The 25137-nt window shown below is 48.1% G+C and overlaps 1 protein-coding gene across 2 annotated transcripts in view; it reads right to left on the bottom strand.

Annotated features, from left to right (window-relative positions):
* Positions 1 to 25137, bottom strand: part of NKAIN4 (sodium/potassium transporting ATPase interacting 4) — a 50184-nt gene that overhangs the window by 18784 nt on the left and 6263 nt on the right. For both annotated transcript variants that reach the window (XM_030233073.2, XM_050982242.1), the window contains exons 2-3: positions 6707 to 6844; positions 6185 to 6265 (exon numbers count right to left, since the gene is read on the bottom strand). In XM_030233073.2, coding sequence (XP_030088933.2) covers positions 6185 to 6265; positions 6707 to 6844 — 219 coding nt within the window. The remainder of the gene's footprint in view (positions 1 to 6184; positions 6266 to 6706; positions 6845 to 25137) is intronic.

The following is a 25137-nucleotide window of genomic DNA, read 5'->3' as shown; positions in this document are numbered from 1 at the left end:
GGCTTCACCCTTCACACACAGCTCAGGAAGGCACCAAATCACAGCTTTTCTGCACAGCTTGCTCTTTTCCCCCCAAGTTTGTGTGTCATGAGGCTGATGGATTTTCCCCAGCCAAAGCCAGGCCTCCAGGCTGGGCTCTTCTCCCTCTCACAAGGCACTCGCTGCTATGGCTGGAGAAAGAAGCAAACATCTTCCTCAAAAAAAACCAAAACAAACCCCCACAAACAAACAAACAGAAAGAAACCTCCAGAACAACCAAGGAAGCCCCCAAGTGAATTCCTGTTTCTTTGCCTGGGGCTCCCCCCATTAGCACTGAACCAAAGCTGCTCCCAGGGCACCACAGCATCTCCTCCCAACCTCAGTCCCCAGGGCTGCCCTCTCCCAGCTCACAGATGGTGTCTTCCCAAACCTTCTGCCTCCCTGATGCACACAGAGCCCTCTCTGCTCCTTACAGAGGCATCAGTGTGTGCTTGGCAAAGCAAGAAACAGCCTGCTTTCCTTCTAGAATCTCCCTTTTGTCAGCCTTCAGAGATTTGGCTCTGCCTTGACTTTGCTGCTGAACTTGTAAATTCAGCCTGAAAAAGCAGAACAGGTGTGGCTGGATGTGGGCAGGTGGAGGAACAGGAGGTCCTAACCAGCACTCACTGCTTTTTGTCTGCAATCACACTCCAGCTCTGAGCAAAAAAAAAAAAAAAAAAAAGGAAAAAAAAATTAAAAAGTTCTGCCTCAGTGAAGAGCAGACTGGAAAACCAGAGCACATTTGGATTCTAAAAGCACCACAATGCCTGGAACTCATGAGCCATCAATCCCACAGATGTAGAGTGAATACTGATTGCACACTGGGATCAGGGAATGTCTCTGTGCTCAGAGCCACCCTCCTGAACCAGCACCTGTCTGGAACACAGGCAGCACAGAGGGTCTCAACATGCAAAGCAGAGCTGTTCCTTTGCCGTGTCCCTGGCTGGGTGCCCTCGGGGGACACCTCTGTGATGGGGCACAATAAAAAGAGCACTCAAGAAAATCCCTTAATTGACCTCCCATTGCTCAGAGCTTGCTGGGAGAGTACATAAACAACTCCAGGATGTCTCCTGTGGTTAGCCAGCTTCGTTTGTGAGAATGCAGTTGGAGAGAAACGAGACCATGAACAGAACAGCACACAAAAATCAGGAGAGAAGAGCCAGTTTTAAGAAGGTTTGGGGAACAGCTGTTTCCCAAAAGCTTTCTGTGATGCATTTGAAATCTAAGCACACTGAAATGCTCCCAGAAGCGGAATGTGGGCTGGGAGATGTTGATCAGCCCCAGCAGTGAGCCAGCCCTGCTGCAGGGACAGGGATCTGTGTGTGCCTGGCCCCTGCTTGTCCCTTGCCAGGGCCATCACTGCCTCCTTAACCTCCAGCCTGGGGGGAAACACCAGCCAGGAGCCACCCAAAAAATCACATCCCACTCTGAACTGCTGCAGCACCTGGCTGCCACCCGTTTGCCACCAGGCTGGGAGGGAAGACAAGAGCACTGAAACTGCAGCACCTACAGTTCCCAGAGCCTGTTCTCCCCAGCATGGCCCACGGGAAACTCACACCTACCTCCAACACCCACGGAGCCAGCTGTGTTCCTTTGCTAAAATAGCTTCCTGAAAGCTGTTCTGAAATTATTTTCTAAGGGACACTATCAGAGATGGTTTTATTTCTTGTTGTTAACAGCCTTCTGAACTGCCTCCCTCAAATTTCTTTAATTATCAGGCAAAACCACACTAGGACAGCTCTGGAATAAACTGAACTTCGTTTGGGAGCCACCAGAGCTTGACAGCAAAATCGTTTTGAATCCTTTTAGATGGAAATATTTCTTATTAAAATAGGAAATATCATGTTCATCTTTCAGTCCTGCATCACCTTGAGACACAGAGAAACACTCCCAGTGTCTCTCAGTGGGCTTGTTGACAATGCCAGCATTTAAAGCCAAATCCAGGCTTCCAAGTTGTACATTTAGAAGGAGCTGAGGGACAGTTTTACATACACATGAATTTATCCATCCTCCTGGTGTTTTAACCAGGTACAAAGTCATCCCAAGATGCCTCCCAGAATCTCTGAAATACAAATAACCCCTGTTTGACTCACAAGGGCTGCTTCCATTTCAACAGGAGATTTAGACCACCATGACTCTGGATTCAGATCAAAGCAGTGCATAGACAAGAGAGAACATAAAGGAATGATAAAAAAAAAATAAAAAAATTGGTAAGGAGCATACAAGAAGAATAATTCCAGAGGGAAAAGACAAAGGAATACATTGAAATACAGGACACCAGTTCCTCAAACCTCTCTGAACGTTTCTCAAGCACATGATGGAGAGTCAGTCAGCATGGCAGCTGGACAGACATATGCTCATATGTCTTAACAGCAGGATTTTAATAATTAACTCAGACTGAGGGGTTGCAGGAGGGATGTGTTTCACGCTCGAGTAGACAGGGAGAAGCTTAACATATTATAGCAAACCCAGCCTGGAAACTGCAGAGCTGGCTCCCAGCAATTCACCTACCCAAAAGGCCAGATGGACACAGGGAAAAGAGGGAGATGGGACAGGAGGAGGAACAGCAGCCTGGAGATGGGGCTGTGAGCCCCACCATGGAGCAGTGGCACAGCACTTGGAGCTGCAAGTGTGCTCAGGAGTACGGGCAGAGCAAGCCAGCAAGGCAAGGCTGCCAGAAGCTGCTCAGAGCACATCAGCACCTCCTGCCAGTGCTGAGAAGCAGCCCTGCAAATCCAGCACTCACTGGCAGAGCACTTCCAGGAGAGCTGGCATGGGCTGTGTGCTTGGGGAGGCCCTTCCAGCAGCCAGGGAAGTGCTTCCTCAGACACTTGTGCTGATCGACCCCTGTCTGGCCACCCAAGGAAGTTCTGCTGGGCCATGTTTCACACTTTTACTCCTGCTAAGAGAAGATTCCAAGATAAAAAACCCTGGCAGGACAGAAAGACAGAAATCAAGTCAGTTTAGCTCTTCCAAGGAGTAGAGAATAGATTCAGGGATCAGTAGAATTTTCCTTTCCAATAAAAAAAACAGTGTAACGACTGATTAGTAGCTGGTTAGTAATTAGTTATAATTCCCCTGAGCAGGGCTGACCAGAACAGCATCCTCAGCAATTCCATGGCCAGGAGAGATGGAAGGGACATGCTGGAATAACCTGGAGGATAAAGGAGCACTTTCAGAGATGTGAAGGACAGGAGGAAAGAAAGGGTGAGAAGCAGAGGAAAGATGCAGCAGAGAACAATTCCTTGGTAAGGGAAAGCCAACAGCCAAACTGCACCTACCAGCCCTGATTCTACTGATGACCTGGGATTTATAACTGAGAGATTGTCCCAACTCCTTTGCCAAATCACTCAGGGGCTGACATGGCACTGTGGGGTCCCTGGTTTCTGTTCATTAGATCAGCCAGGCACCCAAAGCAAGGGGGGCACAAGAACAACATCCCTGTTCTTGTGAGCAGCACACATCCCTTCTCCCATCCTGTGAAATCAGACCTAGGCAGCAGAGATGAAGAATTGTTTGCAATGAGTGCACATAACTGCTTCCTCATCTTTTCAATTCCCTGGGCTTTTCTTAAATCTGTTAAATCAGAAACACTTGAATCCCTTCTGTCCTTCCTCAGCCCACCTGAGTTATCACCTGTCTCAGCTGCACTGGGCTGTCAGGCACCAAGTTAACAAACTCCATTCTCTGGAGTTCCCTGCCCTTCCTGCATTCTCTCACTGTAAATAAGCTGCTGACAGAGCCTGCCCTGGCAGGCTGCCCTTGTCAGAGCACAGCAGGGTCAGTGCAGGGCTGGCAGCAATGCCACTCTCCCACTCCCCCAGGCTCAGCAGCAATCACACAGGAAACAGCAGCCTGAAGACCTCCAGAGCTCTCAGCCCCTTAAGGGTTGCACAACCCCGTCCAAGCACTCCCCAGTGTGTTCATGATTAGTCTAGTAGTTAATGAGTTAGTGTTCACCAGACCAGCCCTATCAGCCTCCCTCCACCAAAGCTCTTCTTCCAATATTTGCAGTTTCCCTGCCTGCTGCCAGGCTCACGATGAGCTTTGACTCTGACTTCTGGTCTGGACTTGAGGGCAGCCCCCTTCCCTTTAGAGGGCCCTGGGGGCACACAGAGGTCCCTGCAGCCCTGCTGCCATCCACTCCCAGCTGGCACTGCCCTGCCCTTGCCCACACCTGTACAGCCAAGCCCAGATGTCCTTCTGGGGTCTGATCCCACAGCTGACATCAGTAAATCACCTGCTGCCTTTGGATCAGGTTTGCAGAGATGCAGCAGGAGAGCCCAGCCTGTGAAGTGTCCTAAAGTGTCCTACAGAAATCTCAGCTTCTGCTTCAGGTGGATCTTTTGGTCTCTTGTGGAAGTGAGGATTTGTTCTGCCACTACAAAGACCCAAATTACTTCAGTGAAAGTGGAGGAGGATGGAAAGCAGCATCATTAGTTTTCCTTACAAAACAGCTTTTTAAAGTGAGAATAACTCATTAAGAACAGAGGCAGGGCTGTCAGCTACTTTACAGCCAAACAAGCACAAATTCTCTCTTGGTTTTGCTGGTTGCCATTAAATGAAGTAATTCCTCATTGCAGCCTGAGAGGGAAGTCCACTGAGTCAGTAACAACTCACACTGCAGCCCAACTCTGTAAAAAACGTCCCCAGTCACAAGTGTCACCCTGTAGGCTAAATAAAGCCTCTCTGTGTGCTGGCTTGGCTAAAATGAGCCCCAGCACAGAGCAAGGTTACCAGGGGAAGCTCCTCTGTGGCACAAAAGAAGGAGTTTGAGATGCTGTTTGAACTGCAGAACAGCAACCTGACATGTTGCAGTGCAGGTTGGGATTAGCAAACATGAGTATCCAGCTGGCTGGAAGCAAACACTGGCTCTGAGAAGCTCCCAGAGCAGTTTATCAAGCCAACATTTTCTCTGCAGAAGGGAGCATTTAAACAGTTACATAAATTTTTTTTTTTTTTTTTCAGTTGGTCACAGCCAACATCGAGATCATCTCAGGCTGAGATTTCAGACTATGAATAATCACTGTTTTGGGTAAGAACTCCCTCAAAGTTTATGGAGTTAATTGAGAGGGGGAATGAAGATGAATTGAGACATTAGGAAGTCACATTTTCTTATCTGCAAAGGATTTAGGCTGCCACTCCTGACTTGCTGTAGGTCTGATAAAACCACAGGGCAATTCCAATTATGACTGCAACTCCAATGCATGACCTGGAATTAAGGCCAGATGTGGAATGCTCTGAAATGAACCTGCATCCCACAATCTGAGTCTGCTGTGCTACAGCAACACTCGTAATTCATTGCTTACAGCCCAGGCTTAATTTAGGACCTGCCTCCCATTTTTATTATTTCTGACTCACCCCTCATTAGGCAGACAGCAACACTCAGCTAATCCAGTCTTCAAAGAGCTTTGCATATTAACTCACAACAGCCTGGCCAGCAGCCATGAGTAACTACCACTGTACTTAAAAAGGAAGAAATCCCAAGGAGATGAGCCAGATCCCTCTGGGGAGGGATGCTCTCTGTTCAGCAGACAGAAGAGCCTTTCCCCAAAGGCACGACAGGAAATATTTTGCCTGCTGTGGCAACAACCAGGTATTTATCCCTGCTGCTGAAATGCAGCAAGTCTTCACCAGGACTGGGAGGCACAGAAATATCAAGAGAGGGTCAGGTGTGGAGTTCCAGCAAAGTCCCATGGCTAGGAGATCTGGTGATCTCCTAGCCCTCCTCATCATCACTGCTGGGAACTGGCCCTCAAACCCCCTCTCCACTCAGGATGGCTCTGCTGCCAGGCCTGCTCTCACCTCTGGAAAGCAAATGCACTCACTGCTGTGAAGGCAGGGTTTATTCCAGCCACCACCTGCACCAGCCAACCAACCAACCAACCAACCAACCAACCAACCAACCAACCAACCAGCCAACCAACCAGCCAACCAACCAGCCAACCAACCAACCAGCCAACCAACCAACCAACCAGCCAACCAACCAGCCAACCAAGAGCTCCAGAAATCAGCAGTGGCTCCTCAGTTTCCCATGCAAGCAGCAGTATTGCCCATCCCTGATAGATCAGCCCCCTCCTCAGGCAGGAGGGCAGGATCTGCTCCCAGGAAGCCCCCAGCCCTGCCAGCCCCCCCTCCCCACTCAGCTGCACAGCCTGGCACTCACCTTCGAGAGCCCTCCCACTTCTAAGTAAAAGCAGATGATGAAGATGTTCCAGGTGACCCAGACTGCAGTCCAGATGGCATACTGGGGAGGAATGGGGTAGGAGAGAGAGAAGAAATAAACATTAGGAATTAGGATGTGTATACGTATTTATGTGTGCTCTGGTTGCTCTGTGCTCAGTGGAATGCCCTGAGTCAGCACTGGAGTCCTTTTGGGTTCCATATTCAGATGCTCTCTTGCCTGAAAAGCCCCACAGGGGCAGGAGTCTGGAGGGATGGAAGAGTTTCTGTGCTGCATTTGTCCAGCCCCTCGCCCTCCCTCTCTGCTGGGCAGCGTTTGGGCACAGAGAGAATGATCTGAAACCTGCCCAGCTTGGCACAAGCAGATTGCTGAGCACAGCCAGGCTCTCCTGCTAGAACAGCATGCAGGGCCTGATCTCCCAGGGGCTCTGCTCTGCCCCCATCTCGTGGCACATCCCCCAGGGCACAGGCTGTGTGCTGGGAGCCCTGGGTGTCCCTCACTCACCACCACGATGTAGCGAGGCCGGTACTGGATGGTGCCGAAGAGCCCCAGGATGACGATGATGATGTGCAGGAAGTTGGCGAGGATTGGGGCCCACTGGTAGCCCAGGAAGTCGAACACTTGCCTCTCTAGTGCAGCGAGCTGGGAGGGAGAAGGACAAGGAGAGTCACAGTTGTGCACCCACAGTGTTTGTGCTCAAGGTTTTCATGGGATCCCTGAGCAAAGCCCTGCAGCAGCTGAAGGTGGGACTCAGTTCCCAAAGCAATCTGCTGCCTCTGAACCAGGTCAGGAGGACACAAGGCTTGTTCACACATCCCCCCTCCCCCCTGCTCCCATCCCAGCTCCTCTGACGGCTGAGCTCCAGTGCTGTGTGGTGTCACTGCCATATTTTCTGAAAAATCCCTTTGCCAGGATTTCTTCTCCTGGGAAGCTGAGAAGCTTCAGAGGAAAATGAAAACAATAATTATCTGATTGCTTCTCCATGTTTTGCCACTTTGGAATGTGGTCTGGAGATTGCTTATCCAACAGGTGGCTGTTTGATTGGTTTTATGTGAATTGTTTTTAGTTAATGACCAATCACAGCCAACTGTGTCTGGACTCTGGAAGCAGTCACGAGTTTTCATTATCAGTCTTGTTAAGCCTTCTGTCTGAATCCTTTCTCTATTCTTTAGTGTAGTATTAGCATAGCATTCTGTAATATAATATAATACCACAAAATAATAAATTAGCCTTCTAAGAACATGGAGTCAGATTCTCAATTCCTCCTTTGTCCTGGGGACCCCGAAAATCCCACAGTGTGGGGCATTCCTCTGTGGTGTGCTCTGTGGGCTCAGGCAGAGGACACAGGGGAGCAGAGGGATGGTAACATCTCAAATCCTGAACGTGAAATACGTCCACAAAGATGTCAGTGTAACTTTCTGGAGCTCATTTGTCAGAGCCTTCAGCATCCCTCCATCATTCCTGACACCTCCCGTGTCTCTGCTCTCCAGCACACATCCATCAAAGTGAGGGAGAGGACGAAACTCTCTCCTCCACCTTCACCCCTCAGAAAATGCTGCCACCAGTAAGGAAATTCTGCCAGCACATCAGTTTTCCAGAACAGGCTGTGCTCCTCTCCAGCACTAATAACATGGTTCAAGGCTAGTACTGTGCTCTAGACATAAAACTCCATTACTGCTGGAGTGCTGGGGCTGATTTTCAAACCACATCTGCATAAAGATGTGTTTTTTACCTGTAGCCATCATCTGTGTATCAGACAACATCTGGTCCCCTGGCCCTGAGCCTCTGTGCAGCTGAAAGAGAACAATGCAATTGCTTGCTGGCCTTTGCATGCCCACAGCCTTTAAATGATATATCCATAGGAGAATTATAGTGAGTGTAGGGGGGAAACTGCTAATGCAGGTTTTTCTGCTGTGCCCAGTCTTGCATGGAGAGATCTTATCTTTTTTTGTCTTTATTAACACAGTGCAAGTCCCTCCATGGACCTGTGTTTTCCCTGTCAGTACAAGATTTGAAAGTGTGTTTAATTATCACAGTAGGCCACTGGGATTGCATTAGGACATTTCATATTTATTTTTGGCTAAATAAATAATTACAATTTACTATCGACAGTCAATATTAATTTAACTCCTAATCAGGCATTAACCATGGGTAATCCTGGTCTGCTGTGTGTAATCAGCTATGTGACACCTTTTCCTGGCTGGGATCTAAGCAGCAGTGCTTCTGTGATGGTTTAAAGCATTGGAGGATGTGAGTGGCTGCAGGTTCCTCTCAGGCCCCAGGATGAGAGAAGCCACATCTATTAAATGGCCATTATTCCTCCTTCTTCCTGGCTCAGTGGGGAAATTGCCTTCACACCTCTCTTGGGCTAGGAAGGTATTGCAATTCCCAACACTGCTTTGAAAGTTCAATAAAAATCTGTATTTCAAAGGAATCTGTGGTTAAGGGCAATCAGTCAGGGAGGGGGTAGGCAGCTTTCCCTCTACGATATCTTATTCCCAAATAAAGAAGGACAGAGACTGGGGAAGGAATGGAGGTGGTCACCAAATCTTTCTTCTGCCAAATAATCTTAGAAGCAACACCCTCTGATCCCTCTGAAGCACCTGGAAGATGCTGTGGCCACAGAGGGGGCTGTGGGGTGAGTGCTGCTCCCCCAGCACTGCAGGGCTGCCACACCAGCCAGAGGTTAAACACTTAATCCTTAGGAGGGATTAATGCACATCCCTTAAGGACACTGGGGCATTTGGGATCCTGACTGGCTGGCAATGGGCCCCTTGACTGTGCCTGCCTCATCCAATCAGGCATTTAATTGGCTTGGTGTGCTGCAGGAGTGGGAGAGCCTCACCTGGCCTGGGGACACAATGGGGTGTGCACTGAGCTACCTGCCCAGCCTCCCCTCCTGCCTGCAGGCTCTGGAAACCAGGATGAGCAGAGATCCTCCTACCCAGCCTTCTGCCAGGAGCTCCCCACTCCAGCATCAGGGCAAGCCATGTCTGGAGGAGTGTTTTCTTCTCCATTCTGCTCCACCAGTATTTGTCACCAGGGCTGTATGAATTCATCCTGCCACAGCCTCGTGATATTTCCTGGTTTGTTTGCACCAGGAAGAGATTGGGCTGGAAGTGACAGACAAAAGACCACCCTGGAGATGGACCTGCCAATCTACACAACTTCAGATTTGGGCACAGCCCTTTGAGAAGTCCCTGGATTTTCCCCATAACCCTGAAAATTATCTTCACACCATACTTCCTTCTCCCTCACCTTCCTTGTCTCCAGGCTCTTTCCATCCTCATTTACTTTCTTGTGCCACCTTCCCAGCATTATTAAACTGGTTTTGTGTACCTGGGAGCTGCAGGCAAGACTCAGCTGCTCCAGAGATGGGCTGTGCCCATCTGCTGGCTAAGGGAAGGAGAGGGGATGTGGGATGTGTGAGCTCACACAAGCTGTTTCCTCAGCTATAAAAAAAAAAAAATCTGATTTTCTGTAAAACATGTTGGTGACAAGCAAATGCTACTGATGAAACTCCAACACTTTGTTAGTGACAGGCTGGGAGTGAGTCTGTGCTGCAATCCAGCCATTGGAAATGCTGCCTGAAGTTATCCTGGGCTTCCCTCTGTTCCCTCAGGAACTTAGCATAATGAAGGAAATATTTGCTGAAAACAAATTGATAAACAGCCATTTCACTCATTACACTGCAGGTCTGTGTGCACAGCTTACCCCCAAAATGCTGCTGAGATTTGCAGGCAAACAGGGCTGATGCTGGGGCTAAGCTGGCCTTGATTTGGGGTTGGCATGTGAAGAATGTCACAGTGTCCTTCAGCCCTGGTCCCTCCAGCCCTGCCCAGAGATGGCAGGGTCAGGCTTTGCCCTGATCTATCTGTCCCCTCGTACTGAGCCTCGCTGGCTGCCTCTTGCTGAGCAGGGAAATGCCATCTTTCTCTTGTGCTGCCAGCTTTGTGCACAGCAATATTCTCTCACTGTGCTGTTCCTACAATGATTCACAGTGCCCTGTTGAGAAAGCCTATTATATTCCAGAGATACTGGTTGTAAAGAGAAATGTCACAGATTGTGGCACAGGTCTCAACCCACTCAAAGCTGACAGGACCTCTCCATCAGGGAGGACAAATTTTTCTTCTTTATGACTGTTCTTATTAAAACCAGGATTCCTTCTGCTCCTTTTGCTTCTCTAACCCATAGTATACTTTTACCTTTCATTCCCTCGATTAAATGATTTATTGCAGCACTAAAATCAGAACAGTTGTGGCAGAATTTTCTCTCCTGAAATAAACCCCACTTCTGCTGATCTGAGTGAAACTGGAGTAGCAAACAACCACGTGAAGCAATTGTTAGCCAGGCAAACAAGACAAGCCAAAGCTCTCTCTTGGGCCATCATTCATTTATACAGCTGGGGAAGAGCTGAAAGGCAGAGGGATGTTCTGCAGCTCATGGAGCCCATCCCACAGCCCACACACAGGGAGCACAGAGAGCTCTGGACGTGCTCAGGGGCATCACACTATAAAACTTCTCCAGAGGGGGAAGCTGTACCTGAGCTGGAGGGGTGCCCACAGGAAAATAGCAAAAAAGTCCTAGAAAACATCTCAAAACCTGGGACAGTTTCTTTTTCGGGGTTCAAACCATTCCAGTTGCTTTTCCAATGGCTCTGGCAGGACAGTGTCACTGGCAGGTGTCACTGCCAGCAGGACACTCTGAGCTGGTTCAGCACGGGCTGGGGGTGCTTGTTTAAACTCCAGTCCCTCCAATCTTTTCTAACCCCTCAACTTTGTCTTCTGTTGCTCCTCTCCTTCTGATAAGCTGGAGAGTCCAACCTGCTCCCCTGTGCCCCCATACTGCTGAGGAGGAAGGGATGCAGCTGAACAGTCAGGCACCTGTAATTCCTTAGCTCCCTGTCCTTTATAGCCTACTATCAAAGCCATGCTATCAGCTAGATTTGCTCTTCTTAATTTATTAAGCTTTTAAAGCCTTTAATCTTATTTGGTTTGTATCTGTGTCTTTCGTTGCATTTCTGAAATCAATTGGGACACAAAAGGAAAAAATATCAGTCTCAAGACACATTGATGTGACTCACAGAGACACAGGAAAGGTGCTCAGAAAACCCCACAACAGGTCCAGTCACACATCCATTTGTATCTATCCATTTGCAGGTTTCTGTAAGCAAACCTGCTTTTAACCTTTCCAAGTTAAGCTTCAAAATGAAATATTAGAAATAAATATGCAAGTGGGCAATAAAGAGAACAAATAGGAAAGGCTGATCCTACTGCTGCAAAAAAGCCCCAACAAAACAACAAAAAAGAGAAGAAAAAAATGTTTTATCCAGAAACCTGGGCAACTTTCCACTTGATGTATAAGAAAACAACCTGAAAACTCCTTTGCTACTCCTTGTCTCTCAGTGCTGTGAGGATACAGCAGCTCCAGCTCTTGCTCCTCCTCCAGCTTCAGCTGGGACTGAATTTGCCACCTAACCCCCTGTCTGTCCTTTCTCTCCAGCCTGAGCCCAGAAGAGCCTCAGCTGCTGCCCTGGGTCCCCCTGCACTGCTGGGATGCTGCTCTGGCTCCTGGCTGATCCCAATGCCCTGATCCAGGGCTTGATTCCCTGCCAAGCAGCTTCACTTTTTAAGATGCTCTTTCTTTGTCTACTGTGCAAACACCATCACAGCTTTCACTGGAAAAGGCCTTTTCTTGAGGAAAAACCTGCACTGGTTTCTTGAAGTATTTTGGCCATGGGATGTGCTGGCTCGAGCTCAGGGCTGTCTCACTGCTATGACCCCTATGATGGAAATTTACATCCTGCTACCTGAAAGGGCAGGAAGAAATTAAAAGTCTCAGATTGTATAATTTGAAAAATATATCTACTTAGGTTTTGAACACAAATATCTTTTTTTTGGTTCTTAAGTTTGGCAATACTAAAGACCTGTCTGCAGTTTATCATTATTAATATATTGGAATTATAATGATATAATGTTTAATTCTACACACCATTTTGTATAATTCCTTCGACTTTGCAAATGCTGGAACAATGCTGGAACTAAAGAATCCTAAACCCAAGCTGCTGTGTGCTGAGACTATCAGAAGTGAGCAAAAAAAAAATCCCTTCTGTGCCAGTGCTTATTCAAGGTAGAGAAGATTCTGTGAGTAGAAAAACAATTAAACAATGTCTGCTTTTACCACAGTGGCTGCACTTCTAAATAAATACGAATGGTTGCAATAGCTGTTTAATTAAGTTTATCTGGAAAAGCAGCTCAGTGAGCCATTGCTTCCCATCCCCAAATGGAGGGGCTGGTTCTGTGAGGTGCCACGTCCTTGTCTCTCCCAAAGTCAGCCTCTCACGTGCTCACACCCGCTGCATTCATGAAATCTCATTTTTCTTCAGTAAGTGTTGTCAAGGAAACCTTCCTTGGGGCCTTGTGATCCACAGCTCCTTTCCCAGCATCCCTCTCCCCACCACAGGGGTCAAGAGACTAATTGCACAGGAGGTCTCTGTTTGTCACTTGGTCTCTCAGGCAGCTTTGGTCACTCTGGCCACTGTGTACAATGTGCTCCATTCTCTGCTCCTCCGCTCTGTTTTCTCCCCAGAAGCTGCTGAAGCCTCTTCTGTTCACACAGACATTACAGAGGCCTCCAACAGCAGGGCTGACACCTCGAAGTCATTTATATTTCAGAAGAAAACTGGTCACTGTGCTGGCCCTGCCAAAGGGCCCCACGGGGCAGCAGGGGCAGTCCCCATCATGGTCCCACACCAGGTCACTCCCTGCAGCTCTCCAGCAAACACAACTTTTAGGCTGCCTTGTGCCACATCCAAGGATCAGGACTTCTCCCAGCCCAGAACCCTCCTGTGCAGGGCCTGGGCAGGTGTAAAACCCTCCCTGTGTTCATTACAATTTCTCTGCTGAAGCCTGCTCTCAACCTGGGCTGAGCCCTCACCTCCTCATTGCCCCTGGCCTGGCACCTCTGAGCTCTCCCCTCCCAGCATCATTCTGTGTGTGAGCTGTGACACTCAGCAGTGCCACTGCTGTGACCTTGAGCCCTGAGCTTGCTGCTGCCAAAGCCTCCCAGAAACATCTGAGCTGCAAAGATATGTCATTGCTCAGTCCCACATGCCCAAATGCTGCTTAGCATTCCAGGGAAAGCACAATCCTGCTAAACAGAAGGGATGAGACTGGCACTGAGCAGTGCAGAAGGCTCTTTGTGTCTGGCTTAGGGGGACTGAGGTTTCCTGAGTGCATCTTAGAACCACCAGCTCTGCTCAGCTGAAGACATGGGACACGACAGCAATTCACAGAATCATGGGATCCTTTAGGCTGGAAAAGCCCTCTGAGATCATGGAGTCCAACTTTCCCTCAGCACAGCCAAGCCCATCACTAACCCATGTCCCCAAGTGCCACATCTGAACATCTTTTAAATCCCCCCCCCCAAATAGTGACTCCAACACTGCCCTGGACAGCCTGTTCCAATGCTTGACAACCCTTTTGGTGAGGAAATTGTTCCTCATATCCACTCTAAACCTTCCCTGGAACAATCTGAGGCACACATCCAAGCAAACCTCTTAAGCCTTTTTACTCCAAGTGCTGGATTGTGCCATGGAACTGGCAAAACATCAGGAGCTGGCAGTACTTTTTCTAGCAAGGGACCAGAGCCCATGGTCCCTGCCACATGGCACATCCACAGGTGCTCTCTCCTCATCCACAACCTTCTCAGCAGGGTGGTCAGCAAGACAGTGAATTAACTGAAGTTCTGAATGGTGCTCAGAATCCAGCTCCTGGGAAAAAGACTGCATCCTATGAGGAAAGCTTCAGGAAAATTATTGCTCTGGATTGCCTGAACTTCTCCCAAATCAGGGTCAGTCACATGTCTGATGAGACCTGTGCTCTGTACCCCTCACAGCCTGTTTGGTTTTATGGATCCCATCTTGGGCTCTGAGCCCAGGGGAGCAGGCAGCACTGGATAAGGGAGCTGCTGTTCCCTGTGCTCCTGCCTGTGCTGAGGGAACCTCAGCTCTGCTGTGATTGCTGATTGCTGAGAGCAGCAATCAGCTAAATTAATAACCAGGTGCCTTTGTGATCCAGGCAGAAAAGCACTCTGACAGGAATGACAAACTTGTTTTATTTGCAGCCTACGTCAACACTCCAACCTAAGGTGCCCAAACATGATTAGATTAATCTGTTGTGCCCACAATGTTCTCCCCTAAGCCCCCCAGTGTTCTCTCCTCCCTCAGTTTCATGGCTCAGCTTTGAGTCTCCAGCTTTGGGACAGAGAGGGGAGGCACTGGGGTGGAGGGGATGTGACTGTATTTGCAACTGCATAAAACCCAGGGAGTTTCTTCAGTAAGTTCTTGACATTTTTATCACCCAGATGCTCAGGCTCCACACTCCTGGCTTTCTCTCACCTGAAAACTTGCTGAGCTATCTTATCCCACCTCATGCTGCTGATCCTGGGCAAACATCCCAGCTGCTCCCCTGAACAGCATCCTGGCGTGGCTGACAGCTTCAGCTCTGGGGGAAACCTCTCCCACCAGGAGCACAAATTTCCCTGTTGCATGAAATAATGTATATTAAATGTGTGCCATTAACTCAGCAGCCATTTCCCTCTGGAGATCTGCTAGAAGTTATGAACCCATCTAAACACTCCAAAGGCTGTGAGGCAGAGCAGTGCTGGAGATCAGCAGGAATTTAATTTTCTAATGGAGAGATTTATTCCCTACCAACGGGGCTTTATATTGTGTGATCCCTGCCTCTGCTCAGCCATGAAGGCTATCTGAAGTTTGGGCTTGTTCCCATTAAAGGGATGCAGGGAAAAAAGTGAAAATACTTGAAAATTAGCCAAGGGCTTGTAGTGTTTAGGGAATATAACCTATATCCTTTTGACCTGCTATCCTAGGCATCATCTGCTTAGCTAACAGAGAAGGGAAACCATCGACAGGGCTGGCACAGAAGGCACAAGGCTGCCCTGAAGCACTGCTTGGGCCAGCACTGCCCAGCCTGTCTTCTCCTGCTGCAGCCCTCTGGAGCCTCCTGCGTGTGGGAGCAGCAGAGTGCAAAGAGCTCAGAGATCCCATGAACTCTCAAGTGGACTAGAAAGACTTCAAATCATTCAGGAGTCTGACCAAAACACTCAGTGTGTATAAAGCCCATAATGCACCAGCTGGACTCACCAAGTTCAGAAAAAAATTCTGTCTCTCTTTGCTATTTTATAGGCACTTACTGCAAACTGAAATTTTATTTCACTCCTGTTTACCCCAAAGCAGAACTGTGGCTGTAAATACACCACTGGCAGCTTCCCCAGGGGAGCAGTAACTCTTGCTTCAGGCTCAAAAAGCCAAGCTCAGTTTTCCCTCTGTCCTGTCCACACACAGCCTAAGACTAAAGACTCACTGTGACCAAGAGACACTGAGACCACCCCCCTGCTTTTGGCTTTAGGAACAGAAATGTTCACTGCTGTCCCCTGCCAGTCTAATTCATGGCTGGCACCTGCAGCACCTCCTCTTCAGGAAGGGTCAGCTGTGACCTGAGTGACAAAAAGGCAAAACACCTGCAGAAGGCAAAAGCCACCTGAAGCCCTTGTATCTCATCCAGCAGAAGATGAAGGTAAGAGTTGTTTGGTGGCCATGGAGCACAGCCAGCAAAACCCCACTCTCTGCACAGGTCTGTGTCACAGCAGCCCTCAGGATGCTCCCAGCCCATGGGGCAAATGGTCCCTGTGCTGCTGGACTTTTGTAGGAACCCTTGTGAGCCCGAGGTCCCTGCTCTGTCCCCTCCCTGCACCCACAGCTCCCACCCCGCTCAGGCCAGCTCAGCTCCCCCAGCTCCTTCCTGCACATGGCACTGGGAGCTCCAGCAGCTGATCCCCTTAATTAGGTCACAAATGGATCACGTGTAAAACACTTGCACCAGCCAGATCTTCTGGAGGAAAAACACACAAACCCTGCAACTGGGGTAAAAGCTCGGGAGAGGAAAGATGCCAAAGCTGAAATAACTCTTCAAAACTTTCTCTGGAGGAGCCTTGCTTCAGTGTCTGCTCGACAGCTGGGCCCTGCTCCCTGACACTGGAGCTAAGTGGAAGCTTTGCTTTAATTTCCTCTTGCTTCTGCTGCAATGCCAGATTGCTTGGATATTCGTAAACAGAAGGAATTTAATGAAAATTATAATTAGAGCCCCGCGGTGCTCTTGCAGGTCGCCTTTACACTGGGCTGCCTATTTACATTACAAATCAGGCTGGTGTCACTGCAGAGTCTACAGCAAGAGAGGAGAATTCATTAAAAGGGAAGCGCAGGGTGGGTGAGAAATAGGGGAGAGAGAGAAAATGATATTGTTATTATTAATAATCTAGGAAATTGGGATCTGCCACCGGCTTGCTGCAGCTTTGCTCCTCCAAGGAAAGCTCGTCCTAATCAGCCTGAAGCAGGAGGGGACACAGCACAGTCACCCAGAGACTTCCATGGCAATTACTGTACAAATGGACCCTTTCTTCATAGAGCAAGGATTTCTCACCTCACCATGACACAGAGAAGTGCTCTTAGCACCTAGCTGTCAATTTGGGGTGTTAGAAAGACAAAACGGGAAGCCAAATGGATGCAATTCCCATTATTTTGCAGTTTTCCCTTTCCACCTACCAGCAGCTCCATATGATGCTTTTTGCCCCCTGTAATGCCATGGGCAGCAGCTCCTGCCCCTGCTCATTCCACCAAAGCCCTCCAGCACAGCTGGGGACTCTCTGTCTTCCCATCTATGCAGTGAAAGTAGGAATAACAATCTCATTTTACACAGAGGATTGCTGAAGACTTGCAAGAAGCTTCTGTAACATTCCACACCAATAACTGTGCCTCAGCACTAACAGCATCTTCAGTGCCACTGTGACTTTTTGAACACCTACCTGCCTGTGGTGGCAAAGAGAGGTGGCATTTTAAGTTGGAAACTTCCCATAATGACGGCAGCACCAACCCTAACCCCTCACCTTTCCCTTCACTGTCACATTCTCAGCACAGAGAGGTGAATTCCCCTGCTCCCATGGCTGCATCCCCCAGATGAGAAGCTGGAGGTATTTTAGGAGTTGGACTGCAAACAGGCCAAGTGGTTTGTTCACATTTCATCCACACTATCATCATAGAAAGTGGCCCATACTGTGACAGTTGGGTTTTAATCATCACCAGTAACACTGATGTTTGTGCTTTGCCCAAAAAAAAAGAAAAACCCAACCAAAACACAAAAAATTGTTTATGTCAGTTAAAAAAAAAAAGACAAAATGAAAAATTATAGTTGAAAAAACATGTAGCCATTTTTTCAGCTGAAAAATAGATATCAGTGAAGAAATACTGACCAACTCTCCCCTAATGAATGTACCAGCAAATTTCCTGGCCTGTCATCAGAGCATGAAATAAAAAAAGAACTGGGAAGAAAACAGTATTTTGGACAAGAAAAACATTTAGCAGTTCAGCTTCTGGTTCCAGTAAAATGCTTCTGACAGGAAGAGTTTTAAATTGGAACAAACAGGAAAACAACGATTTTGTTCAAAACAGGGACTGTCAGAGGCTTTCGGGGTATTGCAGGAATTTTCCAATAACCACAATCCCCACAAAGAACTTCCCTCTAAGAAATGGATAGAAAATGAATCAATCACTATTGATTTTCATCATCTGATTGCTCCTCTGGAAGAAAATCAGTCCTACTTAAGCAATTGACTTGTTACCTCAGCAATTACAGGTAAAAACCCTGGCCTTCCTTGCCTCCTTCAAGGCATGCCAACTAGGGATATTCCAGTTTTCCAGCCATTTCAGGAGGCAGAGCCAATTTTATGTGATCAAAGACGAGTTTTGAGCTGTCACCAGTACCCTCAGAGGTGAGGAAGGCTGGGCACCTCCTGGGCTTCCTCCTCAGCTGCACCTCCCCACAAGCAGTGCAGGCTGCAGAGCAGAACCCCAGCTCTATTTTCCTCTAATAAAACCAAGAAAACAGAGACACACAAAGTGCTCAAACAGATTAAACAAGTAAATACCTAAAGAGGGAGCCGGCAAAAAGTTTAGGCATGATTTGAGGCTGAGATGGGCATCCCTCTTTCACGGGGGATGGAGCAGTTTGGGAACTGCAATCTGCTCTGGGAAGTCATGGGAGGGTGAGAACACTGCTCAACTGCAAAACATAGTCTGAGTGCTGGGAATCAGGGCTCCAGGGTGGATTTTCTGGGATTCACAGCATGAGAGTGGCTTTGGGGGAAGTCACTGTGGTTTTCTCATGCCCACTGTCCCCTGCACCGCTGTTTCCTGCTAGACTTGAGAGGAGCTCAGCAAAACCAAAGATTCTCATCAGGGATTTATCAGCAATACAGAATCATGCTGGAAACCCTCAAAGGTTTACCAAATTCTCCCACTGGCGCTGACAGCATTGACCACCTCACTTCTGGAGCCTCATGCCCTTTGTTTTTCCCCTCAGCCCAAATGGATGATGAAATGAGAGCCGTGACGTTCACTTTGATGGAGGCGAGCTGCTGGCTCTCCAACAGGGTAAATAGGGATTCAGTGCCTTTTAAAAAGCATTATTTTTAAAGGAAAGCCCTTTTGAGTGAGGGCTAGAATGGGGTTATTTTCCACATGACCAAGCACCAAAAGGAAAGCAGCAGCCCAGTCCATGCTCTTATCACCCTCCCTGAGTCACTCACTGGATAGATTTGTCACAAGGTGATATAAGAGCAAGTCCTCAATTTATTATCATTTTCTACTTGTCCTCCTTAATGCAGTTCCTGCCAGGATGAGTTTGCTGTGGGAAAGTGGAATGAAACCAGGCCTTTCAGTTTGCTGCTAAATGGGACTGGGGGGAAGAGGCTTCCAGGGGGGAGGGAAAATCTTCCTCATTAGGAGGGGAAAATGTGCAACGCAGAGTTTTCATCAGATGCTGCCCAGCCTCCCAATTAGAGTGGTTGGGACAAACAGTGGTGTTATTATATGTAACTGTTTATCCAGTGTCACTCAGCCATTGTTTATTTTATGAGCATAATTTATCTCCTCTGTTGTGCTACCCAATTTGTTTGCATTTTCAGTCCACTCGAGTGTCCCTCTTTCATTGTACACATCTTTTGGCCTCCCACCAACCAACTCTTCAAGTTTCCAGGAGTGTCACACAATGGCCAGGCCCCTCCTGTGCTTCATTTTTTGCATGACATTTTTGTCCCCTTATTTCTGCGTTGCCCCTGCCCCTCCCCTGCTGCAGACTCACAGCTCCTCAATGGCTCATGATTTATTCAACAGCAAAGCTGAATTTCTCTTTTCCTTCTCTTTTTCCACTTTCCCCTCCTTTTGGAAACAGAGGCTGGTCAATAGATGCCACTCTGGCAGCTCTGGAGAACAAAGTTCACTTGCAGCAAATCTTTGTGATCGTGTCTCCATAGGGGAAGAGTTTGGTGACCCTGTGGGGGCTGAGTCTCAACCAGCAGCTCATCCATGGGGCCCCCACAGACTCTTGTGTCTCCTTCAGCCATGGAAAGGGACAAAGACTTGTCCTCTATTAGTTTGGGACACCAAAGCTTCATCCACACCTCTGCTTGGAGGTGTGAGATGATTCCTCATCCCTGGAACAATGGCACCTTTGGTTTGCTCCTACTCCAAACTTCCCGACCATTTTTTCTCCCCAAGTTCTCTGATCTTCTTGCTTGTGGGTCTGACTGCAAGGATTAGCTAAAATAGAAAAGTGCTAATCCCCATTATGGAAATTCAAATCCTTGCTGCTACATTAAGTGATTTCAAGGAGGTTTAATCTGGCAGGATTCAGAGGTGACTCCAGACAGTGACAACACCTGTGCACCGCCTCTTCCTCCAGCCTGGTGACCCTGCAGCAGGGAGATGCAGCATTTTCCCCCCCACTGTAGCAGAACCCAATTTCTGATGGGTTCTGATGAGCTCTCAGCCCTGGCCTGTAGCTGAACCTGGGGTTTACTGTTTCATCCCCACTGAGTGTGCCAGGATTGGGATTCTAGGATTTCTGATAGACAATCTGGACAGTGTCTCAGCACTAAACTCTGGAGCTCCAACTGAAATGCCCTTTGTTCACAGATTAGTGGCCAAAACTGGGAGTGAGGAACTTTACATGGTCAAGGGAGGCTTCATGAGGAAAAAAAGTTGGCAGCCATGAAACCTGAGCTACATCTCAGGCAAGGAAAGCATCCTACAGGACACTGCCCTGGCACCTCCTGTCACTGTGAGCTGCTCCAGAAATTCATCCTACTCGAAATGATTCACTCAAGTATCCATTCAGTCTCAGTTCATGGATTGCAGAGCCTTTATTGCACACCCATATATTTAGCACTGGGACAGTTCTCAGCAGTTCTAACAGCCCTGTCATCTAAGGAATAAAACAAAGAGCCATTATTCATCACAAGGGAGACACAGTCTTTATTGTCTGAAGCCATGGCAGAGTTTTTCTATCACCCTATCTATTCTTTCTCACTGTCACACAACTCAGCTTTAAGCTGTCTCAGTGGCAGCCCTGGAGGCCCAAATGTTTTTGCAGCTTCTCTCATAAAAGTGCCCAGCTAATGCTGTGTTGGACTGACCACAGGAATGACCCTGAGCTTGCAGGAACAGGAAGGGAAAGCTTTCCAGAAAAGCTTAAGGTGGACATTCATCTCTGCTAGGTCAGGAGTAAAGGCAGGCAGGGTTATTTAAAGACTTGGGGAAGCACAGCTACAAGGAGAGATGGATGGATGTGAGTTTTGGGCACTGATTACACCCAGAAGATCTGGGTTTGGCCCTGGCTGATGGCAGAGCTGAGCTGGCTGTAGGACACACCAAGCTGTGCACATCACCTGTCCCAGCTTCCCTGCAGGCCTCCCAAATAGCCTCAGGGTTTCCTTGGTGGATCTGTGTCCAGCATGCAGCTGGAGGAGCCAGCCTGGCACTCTGGATCTGGATATGTGGGGATTAATACCTTGGGACCTAAGCACAAACCACCCTCCATCCTGCTTAGCATCTGCCTGACTTGCTCTGTGCCTCTGGGAAAAGCAGGCCAGATTTGGGGCCACAAAAGCCCCTCGAGCCAGATTTGGGGCCACAAGACCCCCTCAGTGGTGCAGATGAGCCTATTAAATGCAAACAAAGCAGCACCATTCAGAGAACCAATTACATCATGGTCTCCTCAGGCTTCAGGAGCATTTGAGGCTGTGCCTGTGCCAGCACAAGGCAGGAAAAGGAGGAAAAGGAGAAGAGCAGATCCCTCTGAGAAGGTGCTGTGTGGGGGCTCTCACCAGCTGTTTGCAGTAAGGCAAATTCATCCTTCCCCTGGATGTCTCTGCTCAAAATAATGAGATGGGAAACTTGGAGACCCACAATCCTAAAAAGTGTCAGACATCTGAAAAAAAAAAATTGCTCTTTCCCAGCTTTTTAATTTAAGGTTGGCAATCACATCTCCAAGCATCCAAGCTCCCTTTTCTCCACATGCTCAGACAGCAAAGGGCACAAAACAGCCTGTGAACTCCCATCACACTTCTCCCAGCACCCGCTCTGCTCCCTGCTGAACAGCCAGCAATCTCCCTGGCTAATTAGCCAAACGGTATTCTGCACATATTTAGCATTTCTGAGTAATTAGGATAATCAGATTTCTCCTCTAATTCTGTACATCCACAATATAAGCAGGTGTGTTGCCTTTCCCACAATGATATCACAGAAGAGTGTTGTCTGCCAGAGCCAGGGGTGCCAGCAGCCTGGCAGAGCCCATCCCCATCTCCCACATGGATTCTGCTAACGGATTACCAGCAGCCATGGGGAACTGGGAACTGGCTTTGTGTTGGCTGAGCAACCAGTAGATCAGATACCCATGCAACTTATCTAAATGCACAGTCCTCAAATCTGGCCAGAGATCTGGATGTTCCCTGCACCATCCTCAGGGATCAGCTGTGGGAAGTGTTTGATGCTGCAGCTGAACAGAAGGTGTTTGGTCCAGAACCTCAGACTCTTGGGAATCTGCCCAAGACTCAGGACTCAGGCCTTGGTCATTCTCCACGAGGTTCATCAGCCCATGGGCCCAGTCCTTATCTCTGTAAGCTGGCAACCATTTATCTGTGGGCTGTGCCACTTCCAAAGTCTCCTGAAATGAGTGACCTCAAATGAAGGTCCAAGACAGTCAGGCCAGGCCAGCTCACTCTTGTCCTGCTGAGGTGGGTCTTTGATTCAAGAGGAGATTTTCTTATTTTCTTCTAGCCAGCTTCACTCAGTAATCCCTTCAAGGGAAGCATAAAAATTTGGGGTTTTTTTAAGTGCCCATGAATATATCCTGGTTCAAGGAGCATTCAGATGTGGTGCTTCCACCAAAGTGGGAGTTCTTAAAGGAGTATCAATGATCCAGCATCTCTCAAAGAAGGAAAGGTTGCTCCCAAGCCCCACAGTGTGGAGTTACAAGTATCTGGACCATGGCAGTATCTGCTGAGCTTCAGGTAGGGAAGAAGTTTGCTTGGAGACATCAGAGTAGCACCCAGTGTACTCTCAACTGAGAGAAGTTTCTAACATGCAGGAAAATTGTTGCAGTACTTTACAACAACATCCAAACTTCCTAAATATGAACACACCTGAGCAAGACCAGGACTTAAGATTCCTCCTGATCTCCAAGCAGGTCAACCATGCTGGTACTGAGATTGAGCTTTGGTTACTACAGAGGCAACGTTCAGGTGGAGCTGAAGATAGACAGTGACAAACTGTTAATTGTGGGGAGCCTGTTTATCCATGATGGATGACCACAGCACTCAGAGCACGCCATGCAAGGCTACACTCAATATTTTATAAGTTGTGTGTGGGTAATAAAATGCTCCATCCCCTTCTTTAGTGTCCTCTATCTCACCTTCCTGTTCAGATGAAATGGTGTTCACAGATGAACTATTTCCAGGGAACAGCACTTAGAAAATACAAATCAGCACCAAATGCTTTAATGGGTCCAAGGCTGTTGTGAGGGTCACCACAGACACAAGAGAGGTCCCTGGTCCCCTGAGAGATTTCACAGGAGGCATCTTCCCAGGTTTTGTGTATTTGTTGTAGCTGTGTATTCATCTGAGCACCTGAATCCATTTTTTTGTACAGTCTTAGGACTTCAGGAGAAAAGGAACTGAACTATCCCAGTACTGTTCAATTCTTGTTCTTTCCTCTTAGCCCAGGTGACCAGCTGGCCAAGTGCTCACCAAGGAAGGACAGAGTGTGTCCTGTATCATTCTGACCTCAGGTCAGTGATGTCCCAGGTCACAGGAGTGGCACAATGACAGAGCAGAGCACATCCAGCCCTCCCACCCCACTGCTGGGCACTGGGATAGCTCTGCTGCTGAAACAGGGGCAGCCTGTGCTCCCACACCCCTGAACATCAGGGCTGGGCACACATCTGTGTGCCTGCTCCACCGGTTCTAAAGAACACCATGAGGATCCTGGTTTTCTTGAGTTTAGGGCAGAGGACTGAAAAAATGGTAGCTTAAAAAAAAAAGGAAAGAGGGAACAAAGCAGGTATTTTGCTGGCCAGAGAGAGCCTAGGGAGCAGGTGGGAAGCTGCCTGCAGGGCTGGCCAGGAGCTGAGAGGTGGCAAAGGAAGCTGGCACAGCAAGTCCTGACGTCTGCCCGCCTGAAGCAGGTGATGAAGACAAGCTGTTGCCTCAATTCCCACAGTATATTTTCATTAGGCCCAGGCAGATGGCAGCTGAGGTCACTGCTTCCACACCATCATCCTTTCAGCCCAAAGGTGTCAGGGAATCTGACATCTCAATTACTAAACCTGGAATCACCCAAGCAGCACCTGATGGATGATGGGGGAAAGGGGATCAGAAAAGCTGCACTCCTGATTTCCATGAATTTCAGAGACAATCTGGGACGTGCACTTCCCTGATAAACAACATATTTGTGTCCAGCGTTCTGACACAAAAGCAGCTGTGCTAAGAACAAGCCACAGCCACCAGGAAAATGGCAATTAAGCCCTTGTGGAAAATAGACCAAAAAGCACCCCTTGGAAAAGACATTTGATTTTAATGAGCTACAGCAAAGTCAAGGGAGGAGATATTGATCTTGCCCCAGCAGAGATCTGCTGCTCGCTCCTCCACGGTCTGTGAAGCCTCAGAACACAGAGCAAAATAAAACTTCTGTTCTTCACAAGGACTCTCAGATGTGGGGCCAGGGCTTGGCTAAGGCAGGAGGAGTCAGAGCAACATCACCATTGACTTTTCTGTGCTCAAGGTGAGACACAGTCCTGACATGCTGGTGAGAAGCAGGAACTCTGCTGAAGCATCATCTCAGAGATTTCTGCCAGGTATTTCACTCATTTCAGTTCTTCTGCTCCCTATTATTACCACCCATTCTCCTATTATTACTTTACTACTACTGATTCTTGACTTTTTACTCCTGTTAATCCATACTTTTGTAATCCCTACTATTATCCCCTGGCAAGAAGAAGGTGAAATGAGATTCTGACTCTTACCAAAGATCAATAAGCGAACGAAGCAGAAGTTGTTTATTCTTAGTCTGAAATCTCATGAACTTTAAGGTAATATTATGACTCTGGAATGATTACAAAATATCTCAGATTCCAATTTCCACAGGGTGTTTATTCACTGAATTTCCTTCTGCAACAAAAATACCCCAAACCACTGGGAGCAGATGAGTCACTGCAGCAATGCACCACCCTGAGCAACACCCAAACCTGTGCTTTCCCTTTGAGGATTTTTCTCCTTAAATCCCACCATGAGCTGGGTTTGGGGGACACATGATGATGTCAGAGATATTTGAAAGGTGAGAACATCCAGGGTGCACAACCACAATGAAAAAAAAACAACAAGAAAATAACTTCTTTTTTGGGGAGACTTTGCAACTTTTCAGAAGTGTTTTCAAGCTTCTGTAAAAGTTGAAAATATTTGGGGTTTGGCACAATGAACACCCCCATCATCTTCAGCAAACATTGCTAAATGCCAAAGTATTTTCTTCC

Source organism: Serinus canaria, chromosome 20 (assembly GCF_022539315.1).
Source record: "Serinus canaria isolate serCan28SL12 chromosome 20, serCan2020, whole genome shotgun sequence".
Taxonomy (NCBI): domain Eukaryota; kingdom Metazoa; phylum Chordata; class Aves; order Passeriformes; family Fringillidae; genus Serinus; species Serinus canaria.
Note: the sequence above shows the minus strand (reverse complement) of the source record. Positions and strands in the feature narration are given on the sequence as shown.